This window comes from Alligator mississippiensis, chromosome 9 (assembly GCF_030867095.1).
Source record: "Alligator mississippiensis isolate rAllMis1 chromosome 9, rAllMis1, whole genome shotgun sequence".
In the NCBI taxonomy this organism is placed as follows: domain Eukaryota; kingdom Metazoa; phylum Chordata; order Crocodylia; family Alligatoridae; genus Alligator; species Alligator mississippiensis.
In genome coordinates, this window is record NC_081832.1 from 78,081,108 (window position 1) to 78,102,097 (window position 20,990).

General features: G+C 39.7%; 1 protein-coding gene across 3 annotated transcripts in view; it reads right to left on the reverse strand.

Annotated features, from left to right (window-relative positions):
* CLINT1 (clathrin interactor 1) overlaps positions 1 to 20,990 on the reverse strand; it is a 68,425-nt gene that overhangs the window by 10,516 nt on the left and 36,919 nt on the right. For 2 of the 3 annotated variants that reach the window (XM_014610165.3, XM_059712945.1), the window contains 7 exons: positions 20,274 to 20,378; positions 19,506 to 19,602; positions 17,893 to 18,001; positions 16,809 to 16,982; positions 13,358 to 13,532; positions 7,046 to 7,289; positions 3,159 to 3,240 (listed from right to left, as the gene is read on the reverse strand). In XM_014610165.3, coding sequence (XP_014465651.1) covers positions 3,159 to 3,240; positions 7,046 to 7,289; positions 13,358 to 13,532; positions 16,809 to 16,982; positions 17,893 to 18,001; positions 19,506 to 19,602; positions 20,274 to 20,378 — 986 coding nt within the window. Of the gene's footprint in view, positions 1 to 3,158; positions 3,241 to 7,045; positions 7,290 to 13,357; positions 13,533 to 16,808; positions 16,983 to 17,892; positions 18,002 to 19,505; positions 19,603 to 20,273; positions 20,379 to 20,990 lie in introns of those variants that run through there. The other variant, XM_014610168.3, reaches the window with a different exon arrangement.

A 20,990-nucleotide genomic window follows, 5' to 3' on the forward strand; every position in this document is an offset into this window, starting at 1 on the left:
TTCTTGCACACAGAATTGGCAACAGGGGCTCCCTGCTCTCTGTTATGCCAAACCATGTCCCCAGCAGAAATACTTCTCTTCCAGGCCCACAGTGAAATCTCACAGCCACAAAGGTTGTTATACAAGATGTTAACAGGGCTAAAGGTCCAGGAGACTGATGTTAAACTTGCACCTAACCTCAAATCTAAAGAGGTTTTGGGGGTTTTTGGGAGAGGAGGGGGAGTGGGAGGGGTGCTGATTATTCTCCATGTTTGTGTTAATTCTCAGCCTTGGCAGCTTGTGCTCGCTCTGTTTCATTTTCAAATTGAACTTTTCACTCAAGAGGAAAGAAACAAAACCTGTGCTCACAGCAATAAGAGCAGTCCCCAGAGGGGGAAATCACTAGGCTAGAGGTAAAAGACTTAGTCTCCAGTCATCCTAAACAGAAGTAAGACTGGCTAGGTGCCACATGGATACAGCACCTTTCTGCTGGCATCACTTCTCTAAGCAAATCTGCCTTTCCAGCCAAGCTGTAACTTGTACAGGTTTAGCTATTTGTAAGTCTTGAACCTCAGCACTGTTTCGCGCTTGAGCAAGTTTTGCCGCATCTTCCCACGTTTAAAAAATTAAGCATTTGCAGCATCTACTATGCTGCAACACCACATGCAGATGAGTAAATCTCTCTACAGACCCTTGAACTCGTGGTATTTTTCTGCCAATTTCTTTACAGGAAAATCAAAGCCTCCTTGCAACCCCTTCACTGTACCTTGCTTGACAGAGGAACTGTCCCCACACCCCGTGCTGCAAGGAGCATACTGGTCATCAGAAGTGACCTGCATGTGAAGGACAGTGCTAATCCTCACAGTATGAGCTAGTCTCAAGGATTCCCATGTGAGATCTGTTGCTATAAATGAACTCTTTCCATCTGTCTTCTCAGGTCAGCACAGAGGTTATTTACAATGACTAGCAGTTAATGCACCTCTTAGCACTGTTCCGAAATGCTGCTGTGAAAAAAGGGGGGGGGGGAGGGAAATAGCTTTACCCAGCACAGAAAGAAAATGAGAAGCTCAGAGACGTGGAAACGGGGAAGAATACAAGAGCTCCATTTGTTTGAAATGCAAGAAAGGTTGGCTTCTCTTCCACCCAGGAGAGCACACGAACACCAACAGACTCTCCCTAAGCCTGAAGAAGGGTGTTTGTGCTGGGAAGCTTGCAAAGAACACATTTTCCAACTATTTAACTGGTCTGATAAAAGATACGCATTTACCCAAAGCACCTTGTCTAGCTTAAAAGGAGACATTCTGCTTCGTTTACTTTTTTACTAACTAGAAAGGCTTTAAAAGCCTAGCCATTTTTTTTGCCCAGATGGAAGTGGCCATGTTGCAAAGTACGGATGGCCAAAGTTTTCAAGACAACATAAACCACGGGTATGACTGAAACCTAAAATGCCTGTTTCAGCATGTTCTTGCAGGAGATTAAAACCCCAAGGAATCCTGGCATCTCCAAGACATGCAACACATTTGAAACTAGATTAAAAAGGAAAAAACCCAGCAAAATAGGCTTTTCAGTGAAACTTGAGAGACAATATACCGTGAATGAAAAGACAAGTGGATTTTGCTTCTGAAACATCAGGATGACTATGGATCTAAACATCCTCAGGAGGAGCATGCTTAAAAAGCTTATTTGACCTGTCTTTCCCACAATACAAACTGTAGAAAATCATTAGTGTCACGGACGTGGAACCAGAAATCAAGACAGATGCCTGTTTATCGTTCAACTTTGTCCAAAGGAACAAACAACTGGCAAGAGAAAGACTTTTAATGTTAAACAGAAGTTTATTTGCTGTATTTGCTTAATATTTACACTACAGCCATGCTCACAGCCCCAGGCAGGCCTGGGACCTTTGTGGCTGTTGCATGTGCAGCTGAACCACCAACTATCCTGAAGGTCTTACCAGGTTTCCAGTGTACAGCGAGGGGGCCCATTCACCCGCGATACTAGCTAGGCACTGATCCTCTAAGATTCACAGACAAAAGGCCAGGTAGGGCCCACATCTGTTAGGAAAGTATGCTTTAAGAGATGAAGACTTGTTTCCCAGAGTAAGCCTAACACTACCTTTGGTTTCCACTAGTTGGATTTGAACCAGGCCACTAAAATATTAACCCTCCTCCCTCTCCCAACCAGTTATGCAGATAACAACCTAGCACTGTTTCTGTTTAACTAAAACAAAATTTTGGTTGCAAATAGAGAAAGTAAGTGTCTGACAAGGGCTTCTTGACAACTGAGAAGGGGCACACTAGTGCCTAACGCTTCCCTTTGCTCCAAGCGATCTTGATACCGGTGAGGGGAAAAGTTACATCGAGATACTTCTCCAGTTGCTCCAGTAAAAATGCCAAACATGCATGAAAGAGTCCCTTTAATATTGTATGCTGGCCCCAACTGCAATACTTGATATCAAAGATCAGTAAGCATGATAGTAAGTCTATGGCATGACACTGGTATTTTTCTTTTAAATCAGCTCCAAAGTGTATCTGTATTTCCCAGGCACTGAAATTAAGGGTTGCCTGAAAGAATAACTGTAGTTTGACTGTTTAACAACAGTTAAAACACTAATACAAGCACCGTGGATTTAGATTTCAGTTCATATTTAAAGAGTAAAGGGCCATCATTTTTTTAACAGAAATTAAACATCAGAGCAATATTTGCTTTTCAGTATTAAGGGTGGGGTTATCCAAGGGTCAGGGTAACACAAGATAAAAGAAGCGAGCTTGCTTTTGCCATATACAGTACATGCGGCTTGTGAATGGAAATCATCCGTTTCTATAGCTGCCTATTCCCCTAACTTGTAACACGAGAAATGTTTAAAGCTGACTGGATTGTTCTTGCTTTTAGAATTAATTATAAATAACTCTGCATTATAGCCCCATGCAGTTCCTGACAGACTGATTTAGTGGTTAACCTTTGAAATGCAAAGGTTATTAGTTCTATAATATGGTATTTTGCGTCCCATTATATAAAACCATATGTAGCGCTACATTTTTAGGGTACTTGCCACATTTTCTTAGATTCTCATTTTCTATCTCTTCTCCTTTATTTCCTACATTATTAAACCACACACTTGTCCACAGTCATCACACATATTGTATGAGCCAGTGAAAGAAAACAAAAAGGCAGCTTACCCGCTGAGACTGGCTGGCTGGCACCATCAAACAGCAGATCTACTAGGTCATTAGATGACTTGCTGCCGGAGGGTACGGAAGCCTAAAAAACAAAACAATTTATCAGCTTCTTTTTAAAAACCACCACTGAAGAGTCCCCTGCAGTCAGGACGCAAGGAACAAACGCAAGAAGTTTGTAAAAAGGAAGCCCAAAATGAAAGGAAATGGCATTTGTTTGAGGATAAGAGAACGGTCCCTTTGGGAAAGGGAGATCACTGGTGCAACACCACTTGGCATTCATATAATTTCCTTTGTCTTGGCTTGGACCAGGAAAAGGGTCACCCCCTTTGCTGCTGCTGGGTAGCTGTCTATGCTGAACAAGAGAGTGAGAAGATGTGAGAATTGGGGCAAAGTCCAGGAGTGACCAGTAGTTTTCTGATGTCCCGACCATGGCATAAAACGCCTGAACAGATACAGATACAGATGAAGACAGTCAGCCTGCTCTGCTTTAGTAGAATCAGTTTCAGAGAATGTGAACTTAAAGACGGGCTGAAGAAACCATCTGGATGCTACAGAAAAACAGATGCCAACTGAGCTTACAAAAGTCAGTTTAAGATTTGTCTGATTACCATACACAGGGTGGAAGTCTTTATGTAGATACTTATCCTGGGATTAAAAGAAAAAAAAAATTGTTTGTCAGAATAATGATTCTGCTTTGAAAAAGTCTGGAACAAAGCACCTCCACAGTGATTTACAACTGGAGTGAAATAATTATCCTGATAGTGTTATACCAGAACAAGCCACCAGGTAATGGGAAAAAGTTGTTTCAGGAGCTGAGAGATGAATTGTTTTGCGAAGCTCCTCAGAAAAGGCTGTGTACAGACAAGCGGTCACATTAGAGTTAATTATGAGAGACGGGGACTTAGGATGTATCAGCTGTTCTGAGGCAACTATTCATGTGCTCACTATTATCCAGTGGTAAGTGATAGCTGAACTGGGGCAACTTGCCCCTGAATGAAAGAAAGCTAAGGTGCCCTAGTTCAGCTTTCAGCTACCATGAGGTTACTACAGGAACATGAACAGTGACCGTGCATCCGCTCTTCCATGGTGCCGAGCCTACCTATTCACTTTAGAAGTGAACGTGTGTCCGTAAACTACAACTTGTATTGGCAACTATAACTCTGACGCGACTAAGGCCAGATCTATGCTGCCTCCAGGTCAAGCCTGGGACCGCTGCTAGGGATGGCACCCCAAACCTAAATTTCTAGGCTTCAGCTCAGCTAACATAGCTAGCTTAGAGCCCCCTACCAAGGGGTGCACTCAAGGCAGAGTAGTGGCTGGGGTCACTCTATGCTAAACCATTTGCACTTTAGCATATGCCGGCTACGAGTAAGTGTTTAGGGAGCGTTTTTCAGCAGCAGAGCAAGCACTGAAGTAGTGCTGAAAAGCCCTAAGGAACCCTGCCTTGGCAGGCAAAGGAGACAGTAAAAGGAGGATATGGAGGCCAGCCTTATAGCATGGCAGCTAAATGCATCAGGAAATATATGCTTCTCACAATAAGTCCTGCTGTTAAGCAATTATTCTCTTGAAAAACAATTCCTTTTCTCAGTTAACTAATACTAGAGGCAGCTGGAAACTGCAAAATATAATTTGGGGCTGGAAAATGCCAATTGGTCAAAATGGTTTGTGGCAGAAGGGTCTGTTCCAACACATCTCCCAAAAAGAAAAAAAAACTTGAAAAACCCTTTGAAAATTGTTGACCCAGTGACAGACAGACTCAGATTTCCATAAACAAGCTTCCGAGCAGGAATGTCACCGATTCTTTCTCCGAGTCATCGCGCTTCCATACATTAGTTCCAACCACTGACTCTGAGCCAGAAATAGAGCTTGAAAGGTATCGCTTTCGGGATGAGGCGGCATAAGCTAATATGAACTAGAAGAAATCTCTTTTGATATTACGTTCAGCAGCAATCCTTCCGAATCTAGGAAAAAAGGAATTCCAGATGGAAGATCTGGGCAAACAATAAAGGAAACATGTGCACCTGCTCCCTGCTGTCATTTTAAGGAGCAGCACCTTGGAGACCACCTACACTCTAAAAGGAGCATGCATCATTTTTCTCAACTTTTTTTGGCTATGTGATTGCAACAACCGTCTAAAGAAGGGGCACGCCTAGAAGACAGCTTCCGTGCCTATAGCAATTGAGTGATTTTGATTAGTACCAAAACAGCACTAATTGAGGATGGCTGAATTTCCAGGTATGATATTGAAACCCTGGGGGCTCAGTCTTTTGTCCGATGACGGGACAGCACAAAGGCTCAGCTGGTCAGACCGTGTTCAAGGAGTCTTTGATATGCCAGACCTAAATGGATACTAGAATGTCCTCTTCTTATCTGTGCATAACTGCTTCAAATAAAAGAAGAGTGCAGACCAAGTTCATGATGCAGAATAGTTCTACTTTGCAAATCTTTGGCAAATTAAAACTGATGATGTGTTGGTAGTGTTGGAGATGTGTCATAGCTGTGATAGCCTAGGAAATATGCAAAAGGAAAGGATTTTTCTGGGTGATATCTGTCATTGGACCAGCTGCATGATTGGGATGGACTTAGACAAACTTTTGCATACACTAAATGCAAAAGCTTTCCCAAGTCTATTCCTTGCCACTGACAATGTGCTGGCAGTGTTGGAGGGATGTAGCCATGATGGTCCAAGTGGAAGAATGTGTTGCATGAGAAAACTTGTCTAAGTCTACCCCAACTGTGCAGCTGGTCCAACACAGAATGTCACCAACAAAAATCCTTGCCTCTCTCAATGTGTTTGAGAGGTGTTTCCCATTTTCCAAGAGATGGCAGGAGCTTCTCTAAATTTTCAATGCTTTGTGCTGCATGTAAAATGAATCTTAAGGTTCAAAGAGTGTGAACTGACCACGGGCAGTGGATTGAAAGAGTCTAGCAGGCCCGTAATTATGAGGAAAGAAAAGTCATGAAGAGAACAGAGGAGACATTTAAAGAAGAAAAAAAAAAAAACAGGTTAGGATAAGACCCAGGGAATCCAGGATGGTTACAGACTTCCTCCACTCTACATGGACAATTACGTTCAAACACTGTTGCGAAGCATGCTTTTTAACCGAGCCACGGTTTCGCTTGTGTATGGATGGAAAAAAGGTCCTCCACCGAAACAGAAGCCATGCAGGTAAACCACGTATATATTCTAATAGTTATTCCTGTAGTGGACATAGGCCTGTAATTGAGCACTGACCCTAGACAGAGATCTCTAGTAGCTAATAGCAGAAACTGTACAGAGAGGTTGTAATGAGCCGTCTCATCGTTGCAAACACACAATATGGTTACCAGGCAGGAGCAAGGAAAGGAAAAAGCAAAAACAAAAACAAGCTACTATTAGCATTTTCTCTTCTTAATTTCCAAGTTGTTTGGACATCTTTAATTCAGCCATGTGTTAAGTCAAATCATGCTTATGTATTTTAAGAGTGCTGGTTAAATTACTTGTAGCTGAACATTTTAAACAAAATTGCTAAGTAGTACTGTATAGCAAACCAATGTTTGAAAGCTATAATGCACACACCTGGGAATTAAAAACACAGGCATCTTTTGATTCCATAAAGAACTGCAGGAGAAACATTTTTGGAGAAAGATAAAAAAGTGTAACTTTCTTGCATAAAAACAGAAACTGCCCACCCAGAGTGGATGTAGAGAAGGCACTGTGCTACCTGATAAGACATTTCAGCATTCTTGAAAATCCCCCCATTAGATTTCTAGGAAAACTCCCGGGAGTTGCTCTGTAACTTAGCCAAGTACAGAACTTTCCTGTTCTTAAAAGTAACAATCCTGGTTTCAGAGCTGGGGAGGAAGCAAATTCCAAGGCTCGGTTGTTCCCCGTGCTCCTGTCTCACCTTTCCTGTAGTCTGTGGGGTATGAGCTGCGGCATTCTGATCTGGACTTGCTTTGTCCCCAGTATAATGTGCTGCTGCTCCTAGGTCAATGGTTTTGGAAGGATTCGCTGTGCGCTTGTGTCTGGTGGTGGTGGTTTCTGTAGCCTGTGTAATATGAATATGTTTGGTTGTCACAGTCTCCTCTTCATCTTTGAATTCACCTTTGGGAGTTTTACCTCTTCTTGATTTTTCCTCATCGCTGTCACTACAAAAGGGATAGAGCAAAATAATATTAATAATAATAACCATATATATTATTCTATTTTCTAAGATCCAAAGCCTACAAATCAATGGGGATGTTTCTATTTACTTCAACCAACAGTGGGATCAGACCAAGAATTGTAATTATAAGAGGAATACAAGCTTTTACATTTGAGGAAATTGGTACTGCACCCTTATACCGCACGCTAGAAAGCATTATGTAGCATTACTGTCATTGCAGAGATGAGGTAATAGAGAGCAAGTCATTTTGTCAAAAGGTCACGTGGGAAACGAGTGGCAGGCATAAAGAAGAGGGCCCGCGGATTTTGTGGCTCCTACAGCCACTGCATAAAGGTTACCACAATCACAGTCAACGATAGTTCAGAGACTGTGTGCAGGGTGTGTGTACACAACAGGCACACAGCCTGCAATTATAAGGATACTGAGAAAGAGTTAAGCAGGGAAACTTCAAACATTGATGCTGCATATACATGAAGAGATCAATAAAGGAAGGGCATTAGCCTTAAGATTTTAAGCACACCAGTTCTACTCCTAACCCATTCCCCACCAAGATAAATGGGCCTCTATTATTTTCTTTAAAGTGTTTGTGGAAAAATCTGTTACCCAGCTTTAATAAAGTAGTTTCACAGTATTATGCAAAGCTGTTATTCATTTCCCAGCACAGAAGACAAATTTATTCTTATAACTAAAAGCGCATAAGTGTCAATTTTAGTTGGAAAAAAAACTTTTTGTTCATCGCAGTGTAATAATTTGTTTAAATCTCTGACCATTAAATTCTCTTTTCTTATATCTTAAGCTTTTTTTCTTCTCACAAACAAGTAGTAATTAATTTTTGGAACAGGCGTGTTGCATTTTATCACCAGGATAAGATTTGTACATGACAATGAAAACTGCTGTAAGGAAAGTTTAAGTATATTGAAAAGTATTTTGAAATAGCAATTCTCTTTTGGGTACATAGTTAAAGGCGGAAGTCTTTATATTTTAATAATGCAGGAGAGTACTAAAACACCCAATTTAAGAAGAGACTGTCCCTTTGTCAGTGGCACTGTGACTGTAACTGCAATACACCCTGGAGGTTTCATAGATTTCATAGACACTGGGGCTGCAAGGGACTGTGGAAGATCATCGAGTCCACCCCCTGTCCCAGGGGCAGGAAGTCAGCTGGAGTCACAGGATCCCAGCAAGATAAATGTCCAAATGTCTCTGAAAGGAGTCCACAGGAGGTGCTTGCACCACCTCTGAAGCAGTCTGTTGCAGGCCTTGGGGGCTCGGACAGTAAAGACGTTTTTCCTTATGTCCAACCTAAAACAGTCTTGGAGGAGTTTGTGACTGTTTGACCTTGTCATCCCTTGGGGCACTTTGGTGAACAGGTGTTCCCCCCAGATCCTGATTTACTTTTATTCTCCGATAACCAGGGCGAGTTTGGGGAAATTACTTAGTACATTTCCCATTTCCTGTGTGTGTAATATATGCACCGCTGGGGGGGTGGCTCAATTCATTCATATCAGTTAGTACAAGTGCCCAACATTTCACTTGCTTCTCCAAAAGAAGTTTAATGATGAATGAAGCCCAATCTGTAGACTCATACATATCATTAGCCAGACAAAACTTAGGAAAGAAGAGTGAAATATTCTCAGGCACCTTGGCCAGTGAACCTCAACCCTGACATGTAGCAACAGTCAGATATTCCAGCTCTGGCCCTGTAAATACAGACTGGAAAGAGCGCTGTGTAGGAATGAGTGAATAGGATGAGACTTAATTTCAATGTCTAAATCTCCAGAGATTAGCGGCTTATTTAGTGGTCCTCAACAATTTGGGGCTGATACCTTACTCCCAGGCCTTAATATTTCTCAAAAAAATCCCAGGCACCTTTACTAAAAGGTTACTGGAAGAGGCAGAGTCCCAGTTTAATCTGTGGACTGCTGACCATGGCCTCAACCAGTTCAGAACCTAGCACATTAGTACAGCAAATCAAGTAGCTTCTGCTTCCCTCTACTCAGGCTAGGTGCAGACATTCAAAAAGCCTGAGGCAGAATTGATCTAAGTTACGTGGATTTCTGTAAGCAGCATAGTTTAGATTGGTAGCAAACAGAAGACGTTTGTCCTTGTGGGAGGATGAAAGGGGGAGATGGGGGGACGGAGGGAGGCAAATTTTCTACCAGGTTCTGCCGTTTTTAACACCACTCTGTGTGTGTTCTGGTCTATTACTGGTACAGACTAGTTTCTGATCACTTATACCAGTAAAAGTATAATAAATGTACATGGCCTTAGACTACAAGTCTTTTGGCCAAGACAGGTTCTCACCGAGTGTGTGTAAACTACTTAGAAGAGCTAAGCACTATCACAATGCAATTACTGTTAGCCACATCGGGGCAGTCCTCAGCAGCCAATGTGCATGCTTTGCAGACAACCCTTCAGCAACCTACACAGCATCTTTGCTACTGCACTTCCCAGAAATTCAAGGTCTATAAAACAAAATGGGGCTTGAGTGGTCAACTGCTTGTGAAAGTCCTTGACACTGGAGAAGTCGCTTATAAATGGATGTATGTATCGTATTTGAAAGCTTTGAAGAGAACTGAAACAGGTAAGTTCAAATGTAGGACATCAAACATTACAGCACCCAGTTTTCTGTGACAACTTGTACTACTTCAAACCTAAAGTCTCAGATCTGTTTGGATTTTTCTCTAATAGATAAATGTGACCATAATGTTTCATTGCTAACGGTCCATTTCATTGTGTTTATGATGCAAGGAATAAATCCCTAACAACACTGCACTGCTTCATGTGAGAATTGCCAAGTGAATGCCGAGAAGTTTAGCTAGTTATGTACTAGATCATTAACAGAGTCTTACGAGGGAAGTATGTATGTACAACAACCAGGGTAGGAGTTCTGGCCCTCCGGTCTCTCTCACTGCTTTCAAACCTGACCTCTCTCTAAAGCAGTAAAATAGGCCTTTTGCTTCTAGAGAAGGCAGTTTGAGACATAATGCCTAAACACAACCGGCCTGCAAGAAGGGATCATCACTCTTTAACCATGGTCATCTCTCACAAGGATGGCACGGTCTTTAAGACACCAAAATGCTATATTTTGCTGCCAGTTCTCATTGGCTTCTAGGACATTTGAAAAAAAGTAAGACTGGCCAGAGTTCCAAATTTCCAATTGATATTAAGAGTAGGATGTATTTCACCGAAGCACTGATAGACCTGCAATGAATCTGTAAACTACTGCTTCAGCACCCAAGACTGGGACCAGAGTACTAATAGTACAAGGCTAGGATCATTAACTTAAGACAGAGGAGGGGGAAATTCCAAGGGACATAAAAAGAGATTAAAGGCACTTACTCCCCAGTGCCCCCTTTCTGGATTGCCTTCTTCTCTTTTACCATTTCAGTTCCAATGGGCCATGACATGCTGTAAAGCCCTGTCCTCCTTTATCTCCTGTTAACCTGTTTGTGCGCCCACAGCCTGAGTTTGCAGTTGGATGCACACAAGCAGCTAACACAGAGCAGGTGGCACATTACAAGTCCCTGCCCTTTACCTTGCAAAAGTTTGTTTGCATACCCTAGCTTCTCCACAGCTATAATGAGCTTCAGTGTCATGCCACCCTAAGAACAGGCTCTAAAACGACACAGTGAGATTGCATATTATCCATCAATGGATGCTAACAGGCAAACAGAAATTCTAACTGCCAACTCCACAAGCTGGACCTGGAACCTAAAGAGCCAAGCTGGGATCTTCTGGTCCATGTAATCAATAAGATTCAGTTATTTTCATTCTGTTCATCTTCCTAAACATGAACCAATTCTGTTCTCATGCTCCAACGATTCTTGAAGCATGTGAACAAAAATAAAAAAACAGCTCCTTTTAAATGACTCAAAATCCAAGCAGATCTGTGAGGTGAGGTGAGGTAATGCCACTTACATAGTCACTTTGCATTCACAGCCAAAGAGTGCATTAATACAACACTACCGCACCATGACAGACTGCAAATAGAGTGTGGAGGATGTTTAAGTGAATTCATTTAGGTTATTTCCAAGAATCTGAAATGGTAGAAGGATTTGGACTTCATATTTAATGTACAGGCATGTGGGTTTTAAGTCATGCATGATTACTAAAATCCAATCTCTGCCACTTACCACTTAAACCTTGAACAGTATTTATATAGAACTTTTTCTCCGCAGTATTCAATTAGCATATAATAAAATAAGCAATGAGAAAAAATGACTCTGCAATAGCTAGGGGAGTAAATAATTAGATATTATATAATTAATATGCATTAAAAATCTTATCTCTTGAGATTCCTACAGACAATTTGGGATCAGATCCATAGATTTCACTCCTTTGGCAGACAGAAGTAGCGTACATGCTACTGAGGCAGAAGGGAGTTTCTGGAGTACGTTTTGGACTACATTAAACATGGCATATTGGTGAAGTCTGGGTTACTTCCCATCCTAGCATTCACTTTTGCTTCCTAGAAAAAGATTTTTTGCAGAAAGTTCTCCTTTTACCTGTTGTTCAGAACTTCTGAGGTTACTGCTTAACATGAGCTCTTACGTTCTTTACAGAATGAAACGCTGTCATCTTACTGGAGTCAGAGGGGAAAAAGCGACAAAGGGTGTAATAAGAGAGACACGACAGATCAGATATTATTATATTTGAGGACTGGTTAGTGTGCAAGAGAAGAAATTAAACACTGGTGGAAAAGCCTGCAATGAAAAGCTACAAAAGTCACGAGTTTTAGCAAGAGATTAGAAAGCAGAGAGAGGGGATCATCTGAGATAAAGGTCCTTCTAGGCACAGGCAGGAGCATGAGAAAGATGCACAATGGCAGAGATGACAAAGGGAATATCAAGGTAAATACCTATTTATTGTTTGTTCTCTATTTGCACTACAACCGGGGAACTTTATCGATGGTTTTATGTTTAGTTGCTTTGGAAAGATAAGCAGAAAAGCTCAAATCAAGGTACCTTTGTTAACTTTGCACTTGTTTACATTTCTTCTGATCCCGTCTCTTTGTAGTCTATTGATAATAAGTTCTAAGAGAGAATCCTGATGTGTGCACAGACAACCACTTCTATGATTTATTAATATCTTAGTGAGAAGGCCGTACTGCCCTGTTCTGAGAAGTGCCACCATTTGTATTACTTTAGTTTCCCTGCTAAATTGCTTTGTGTTTCTACCTTTCTTTTTTGGACATACTGTTATGGAAAAAACGCTAACAAAATGTCAGCGCAATATGTATTAGAGTTCCTATAAATTTTAAGCTGCTTCCCAAAAGGGAATTATTTCAATATAGTTAAGCACTTTCTCTGTAGCAATTTCAGATTCTGTTAAGTATGGGTTTGATCTCCAGATAATAAAAATTCAATGCACCTGTTGAAGTATGCCGCATTTAGACTTCTTACTGCAGGCAAGACATCTAAGTTTTCTTTCTTTACTGCAGAGGATTTAATGGCCAGATGAACAAGTGGATGTCATTCTATAGAAGGCTTAGCAGACAATGAATGTATTTGTTTCAAGTATCAAAACAAGTGGGCTACATTCTGTTCTTCCTAAGGTCTGCTCAGTACAGAATCGCAGTAAATACTGTGGGAGGAGACAGGGTAGGAAGGGAACTGTGGGAGCACAGGTGGCTTCAGGCAATTTATTTCTAATTCCGAAGCAGTCGGGAGCTCTCTTAGTACCTCGGACAAGAGAACAGCGCCTCAAGGCTGCTGCAATGATGCCACAAGTCCATCACACTAGCTGACAGCGTAGCGTTTTGGCCATGCTGCCTACTTTGCCCAAGGCCCCCCACATAAAGGGCTGCTTGAAGCAGTTATATGGACTTTATGCTGCCCAAAGAGCCCCCTTGTTCTCTTGGGCAGGGTCTGCCAGCTACATAGCCCCTTTAGGCCAACAAACTAACATAAAAGGAGTCAGAATTTGCTAGCTCAAACATGGTTCCCATCAAGGAGGAGGTGTGGGGCAAAAAACAGCAGACAGCTAATAAGGAATGATGAAGAGCAATTACACAGAACAGATTCAGTCTGGTAAATCAGCAGTGAATACCTGCATCTTTCTGGAGAATCTTCTCTATCTTTCCTCCGGAACTTGCTGATTGTGTCATCGATTGTGCTTCCAATTTTGTCGCTCAGTTCTCCCAGTTTGTCACTGAATGGAAAAGGACTCTTTTTATCCCATTCTTCATCCCATTTCGACTTGGGCTCAGAATCATACCTTTCACCTATATAACGCATTAAAACAAGAAACGCTAAAGATGACCGCAAAAACGCCTGCAGCATTTCTAGAGTTTCTCTCTCGCAGAAGGATGGCTACAAGTTTTCAAAGCAAACTGAAAGCTCCCACAGTGCTGAATCAACACTATTACAGCACGGCACAGCATGTAATGCCAATCATCAAGTGGCAGGAATGCAGATTCAAAAGCTTTTGTTTATGACAACCACACCACCTTAATGCAGTGCACAGCACAGCACATCAGGATACTGCTCAACCCTGCTGGAGAAGGAGCGTAAGAGAGGGAAACGACTCTGGCTGTATAAGCAACTTCTCAGATATGGACTGTGCCTCTTCTATAATGGTCACTTAATGCTCAATACTCCATTCCCAGCCAGGCTGCCATGCTAAGAGGTAAATCAAAGATGTTGTACATTTTAAAACCTCATGAATAAGGGCATGGTACCAAACAGAGACAAATGTAAAAAACATATGGTAATATTCCTAGCATCCATTATTGGTGAAAAACCCCTGTAGCATCCATTACTGTACCTCAAAAGCAAGATTTAGAAACTATTAAGTGAAGGAACTTACCTTTTCAGCAGCCAGTCTGCATTCTTTAATTACTTTACAGAACAGTAGCATCAAGAAGTCAAGAAGTTTTTAGCAAAAATAAATTTGCTTTTGAATATCCAGCACCTAGAATTCCCCCCGGCTGCCAGTTATTTTACAAAGAGTGATGAGGTTTGCTTGAAACTACCCACAAATATTTTGCATACACTCGCCACCCAAGGTATAGATTACATCCAAAATTTGAGATGTACACTAAAAAAGGTAAAAACAAAAAACCCACCCCCCTCACCACCAAATCGTGCCCTACCACCAACATGTATTTGAACTAAAGCTTCCCCCTTGCATTGCTGGAATCCTAAAACTGAGTCGTTATTTCCTAATCTTTCTAAATTTGTGCCCTTAAGTAAAGGGCTTGAACATAAACTCAAGCTCTAAAGTTACTTGATTTTCAATGGGCTAGTATTTGGCAGCTCTGAAAAATCTTTAGGTGCTTAAATATGCATTAACCTGCCTGAATTTAGGTACCTACATTTGAAAATTGTGATCATCATAGTTATGACTTAAAGTAATACACAAAAATTAAAGATAAGCAGCTGGCCAATATCCAGTTTTACTGCCCAACCTCAGTAAAAAGGAGCAAGAAAGCAACCAGCAAGAATGGCAAATTAGCTTCTTAAAATTATTTTACTTTTTGTCTCAAAACACTAACATATTCAGAAACTTGGACAGAAATGTTATCAGGCAGGTAAAAAAACCCTGAGGGGTGGGCTCATTTAAAACCTTTCTAAAAAAATAAAATACATGGTGAATGGATTCTAACAATACAAATGGTCCAAAAGAATCAGAGTTATGCCCTGAGAACAAGTTAAGAGTGGCATATGCAAAAGTGAAAAAACACAATACTTCAGTAGAAAAAGTTTATGAAATCCAGAATTATTCAAAAGAAAAAAAAGAATGCTTTTTATGTAAATTCAGAAACTAGTACAGCAATTCAGTCTGAACGATCAGAACCTGGAAAACAGTTAGACAACCTCAGTTCAAAAAATATGATCAAATGGCTAAACACATTGGCCCAGTTGCCCGATCTTTTTAGATGCATACAACATGGAGAACTGTTCTTTAAAAATAGCCTAGGTATCTACAAGAAGTGAAGTAATCAAGTAACAACAAGCTCTCCGTCAGAGAAAGCAGAAAAAGTGCTAGGAAGCACGTTAGAGTAACTCATTTTTGTGGGAGAATTTAAAGGACGTTTTTGGCTTCCATCAAACACTGGTAGTTGTTTAAATATAGATTGTATTTGGTGGGTTTCCTTGTATGCCATAAACACTTTAAAAATTCTGACAGCAGTTTGAAAACCTTGCCTAATAGATCCAACTGTGGTCTGAAGCAATGAAAAAAAAAAAAACCCCAGAAAAAACCCCCACATCATCCTTTTTTTTTAAAAAAAAGAATTTCCAACATGAATTCTGTCCACGTTTCAGAACTTATTTGGCACGTTACCTGACACAGCACAATATTTTACTGATAAAAAAGAACTCTCATAATGTATTTTTAGAAACTGTGGGGGGGAGGGGAGGGGAAACAAAACACAAATACAATATTAAAACCATTTTCTCTAAATATGCTACAAGATGCCATATTCCTTTTACCGTTTAAGGTGACTGTTCATCTCTAATTTAAAGCCTTGAGTGCAAGGACTCATTTCAGGCTGAAACTGCATTTTCATTGGCATAGCAAGCTGATAGGAATGCTGGTGAACAAAGTGATGCTAATTAATGCCCTTCTGGTATATTTTACATGAGATGACACTGGAATTTGAGAATAGAGAGCATACAAAAATAATTCTTCCACTGGTCACCACAGAAGGTCAGAATTTAGCACAGAGAATGTAGGAGACACCTAGTGAAACTGGCCACTGCATTTGCATCTTGAATATTCTCGAGACAAAAGGATCACCAGAGCCCTCTCTGTGGGAACCCAATTTACTACTCAACAAAAAATAATCTTAATCTCTAGCAGTATCAAAGGGAATATGGAGGGGAAGGCAGACTTTTTGAGGGACCATTGATTGTTCAAAGGCATCATGCTGGACTGCTCCAAAGGTGCCAACAGGCTTCAAGCTCAGATCCTTAGCTTTATTGGAACAGGGACTAGGAGCATGAAGGGAGCAGCTTGATTAGCCTCAAGGACAAGAATTGCCTTACCCTGTTCATAAGCAATCTACTCAAGGTTCAAAAAGATATACTGCAAGCCAGAGAGAGAATGGTGTCCTACTTTACATCCAAATAGAAGAAAGGTCATGTGCCACTGATCACAAAAGCTGTGATCCTGAACACACAACACACACAAGAACTTTCCAAAGAATTCGATGTAGCAAGCTAAGCACAGCTATGGTCACACTGTATTCAGTGAAATTACTCCCATGCTTAGAATTATCCATATGTGCAAGTGTGGGCAGAAATGGGACCTCTAGGATTAACAATATCCAACTTCATTTTTCACGGAAGGATAAAAGTGGATGCCCTCTACACTCTATGTGCCCAAGTTTCCTTTTGTATCAAGCCCCAAGCATCCAGGAAGGATTTTCTCAGTAAGTAGTAAAATCCATTGGCATTTATTTACCTTTTGCTGTAGAGCCATGAGGTTAGAAAAAAGAAGAAAAGAAAATTACTGGATGCTGGTTGCCCTCTGTGTCCTTGACTAAATACTCAACTGTACTCACTGTATCGGAACCCTCCAACACTGTCTGAAGAAACTCCAATGTATTTGTCTTTGTTTTTCTTTGCTTTCTTCCTTTCTTCACGCAGCCTGTCATCATCCTGGGCAAATTCTACCATTTCTTTCACTTTTTGACGTATATTAATACCTTGGTCTTTGCCATTCTCATCTGTATACAAAGGGAAGGAGAAGGGGAAAAGTCAGAAGCAGCAAGTTACTACCAAGCATTAGATGAGGGAACATTTAAAATTGCAAAGTGAACAACCAAGAAAAGCCTCTTAGATTGAGGTCCACTGCACCTGTCAAAAACCTACACACTGAATACAATATTAGTTCAGTTTTATTTCAACTGACACTGTCATCAGCTAAATTAATTTTCATCCATTGCTGTTTTTATTTTTAAAAAGGTCTAACTGCTGATGATCTCTTGAAACGATTAGCAGAAATAACACCTTCCCAGATTTTAAACTATTTTTTTCCACTCAAATAATTTATTCTAGTTTTGACCATTTCAGAAAAAAAGGAAGCTTGTTTCTTAGCTTTTTTTTAGTGCAGTTTTTGAAACACTAACCGCTAGAATACTGTCTTATTGCAAAACTGAATTTTAAAGTGCTTTCAGCTGGGGTGCACTACAAACTAAAATTTGCTTCTCTCTCCAGCCTCTTTCACATTCAAAACACACACTGGCCCTGCTGCCTTTGCACTGTAAATATTATTTGGTGGGAGGAAAAAACCCAGCTTCAAACAGATGTGTGTGTTTTGGAACTCTAACCTTTTCTTCCCATATGATTAAAGATATTCCTTTACAGACACCACAGGGGACCAGTCTCTAGTGCATATTTTAATATAAACCCGAACACTCATGTTGTGTTGGTTCTGTTGTTATTAGCCAGTCTTTTCTGCAAGTTCTTGTCTTCACTAATTAATACTCTAGGGTCCCACGTCTTGGATTCTGCACTCTTCACACAACCGGCAACAGTCACATTCTAATTAGAGCGGGGAAGCTTCTAAGCTGGTTCAGGTGACTGACAACTCCAACTACTGTTTTAATTTGCTTATAAGATTTTTCTAATGCTCACCTACAAAGTGGTAATTTTCCAGGGATCGCAAATCATAAATGTGTTCTCTGGCACTTGTAACAACACGCTCTGATCCATTCCTTATGAGGTAAGCTAGGAGCAGCAAAGACTATAAAAATACAAAGCACCTTATGATTGCATGAACAAAAGCTCTATCAGTATTTAAGTGCAACAGAAAAAACAAACCTAAAATCTAAAAATTAGTAAACAACGACATGTAAGTGCAACTATTAGACTGATTCTCCTAGAAGTAAGTTCTTTTCTCCTCCCTCCCCCCCCTAAGATGTCAAATTTAAATTGCATTTGTTCAGCAACACCAAAATGGATTGGTAATATTAGATCATAAATCATTAGCTTAAACAATTATTGGTTTAGCAGAAAGATGATTTTAGCAATTAAGAAACTCTATCCCTGTAAAACAGCACAACTGTCCTTTGTTTTTTCTTTATTTTGCATTTCCTGAATTTTTTTTTTAAATGTAAAAGCTGTTTTATGGCAACTTCCTATAAGCAGCATTCTACAGGAATGCACTGATGTACACAACAGTATTTTGGGGTAAATTTGAGTAAGCTTAAAAAGCACAAAAATTTTTAAATGATTTTTCCCTCCTAATTGTGAATTTTCTTGGACTTCTATAATTTCTACCTAGAAAAAAAAATTATACACCCTATATGAAGCAGAGTCTATTACCACCAAAGAGGTTACAATTCAATGGCATACTTTCAAACCTGGTAGTTAATTCAAAGAAGTCTTTAGAACATTAAGCAGTATGTATGATAACATTAAATATTAATTTACATTGTACTTCAGGGGAAACAAATACTATGAAAACAAAGCATTGAGCACCCAAGAAAAACACAGAGCTTGCCTCAGAATTAATTCTGTCTTGTTACAATCTGAACATTAAAGCAAAATTTATACAACATTAAGGATTGTATTCTCTATATAAAATCAATATAATATTCCTTATATTACTTGAAGTACAGCAAAACAATATTATGGAAAAAATCAAATGTGTTTTCAATTTTTTCCCTCCAATTAGTAACACAAAGATAATTCCCTCAATTAGAAGAAATATCTGGGCCATGTTGGGACAGCAAACAAATTCATAGGGAATTTAAGCAGTTAAGAAATAGTTTCCAAATTATTTCATTTTATTTAGAACAAAATCTTCAAGTAGTACTTAAAGAGAATATTAAATTTATTAACGATTGGTGTTCTCACAAATATACAGACAAGTGATTATTTTAAATACAAATATAGATGCTATTCTGTTTGAGGCTTGCGCACCAGTAAGAGGAAACTGTTGTGCTCATTGAATCCCATTATAAAAACATTTTAAAAAATTTAGAAAGCTCTTTAGTGCACAGCAAGGCAGAAGTTAGCGTTAGCTCTGCAAGAAAAACAGCAGACAGGAAAAAAAAAGTCTGACAAAGAACAGGTTTATTATAGATAATTGCTACTATAAAAGGAAATGCTTAAGTTATATTACTATATGCATAAAACGGCATCAAGTTGTCATATTAAAATTAAAGTAACTCTGAAGTGCTTGTTCTTCAGTGCACTAATAAATTAGGGGGAGAAAAACACCCTTTTTTAATTCATACACACACCTTATAAACTCTCCTCCAGTTCTTTTTATTATCTTTCAACATTCGAGTCCACAGCATATTCATAAGTTCCGGAAACTGCTCGTACATAAACGTAGCCCTAAAACAATTAAACAAAAGGAGCAAAGCAATTATTTTTTAAACAGTTTTTGATAACAGTTTGCTACAATTTAATGTTGACAGTAGATGGCAGACTTGATCTAAACTCAGTGCAATTCCAGCAACCTCCAAGAGCAACCAAATTTTCTTATCCAGAGGTATTTTATAGCTGAACATTTGAAAACCAGAGCTGCGTAATTCTATACATCTAGAAGAAAATCTATTTTTATCAAATCAATTGCTTAAATGTCTGCAAAATGACTATTACTCCACCATGCAATATCCAAACTCCTCTGTAAGAAAAATACTGAGGAAAAATTGGGCTTATCATACCATTTAAAACAACATATGCAAATAAGGGTACCTGAATAAGATCCCTTCATATGCTCCAAACTTTACACAAAAAAAAAAAAAAAAATCAGATACATTAGAAACATGAATTTTGAAAAAAGGAACCCATAGTGAATGTACTTGACTTGACATGCTTTTGATTAAGTGAGTCTAAGATTATATCCTTAAAAAAAAGAAAAGAGAGAGACTTGATTTACAATAATTTCTCAGCTCTCCCTCTGTCAACCTGCACTCTGCAAAGTTGATTTGGCAGCAAATTTTACATTTCTGTATAAAAATGCACCTTTCTTTTCTTCACCGCCGAGTCAAATTATCACTTACTTGGCAATCTCTCCCATGAGCTGCCCTGAAGGTCCCCACGGATCATCATTGGTTGCTTCTCGAACCTTAGACTCGATTTCTGAATAATTCATAACCACATTGGTGCTGCAAAGGAGAAAAAAAATTAACACACACGAAGATTAGCATCAAAACTGAGAAACACATGAAAACTTAATAATGACACTAGTGGGTACCTTAATGAGATACCTCTACAGGGTGGGAAAGAAAACATCTTTAGTGCAGAAGCTACCCTGAGGACACTATACAACACATTTAAGTTATCTTTAAGAAGGTTTTACTATTCCATTAGCCTTCAAGAATACAGATGAGAGACTAGGGATTGCTTTACAGCTGGGTTTAGTCCAGTAAAAATGGCTTTCGGTCAAATTAAAACTGAAACCGAACCACTAGAGTCTATGTCGGTGCTTCTCTGACTAGACCTCGTTCACTTGCAGGCTTACACGTTGCACAATTATTTGCAAGTTGTATAATGCAATCAGTAGAAGTGGATGTGTATTTTCTTGTTACTATACACATGGTTCAAAAATCAAAGAATGCAAGAGCCACAGCAGGTGTTAGCAAAATTACACATAGGAGAAGTTTGAAAGGAGATGAGATATTCACAAAGAAGTATGTTTCTTAGCTTGAGCAATTTTAATTAAGGGAGAAAAGCTACAGGGCTCCGTATGCCGATTAAGGCAATGAAAACAATATCAA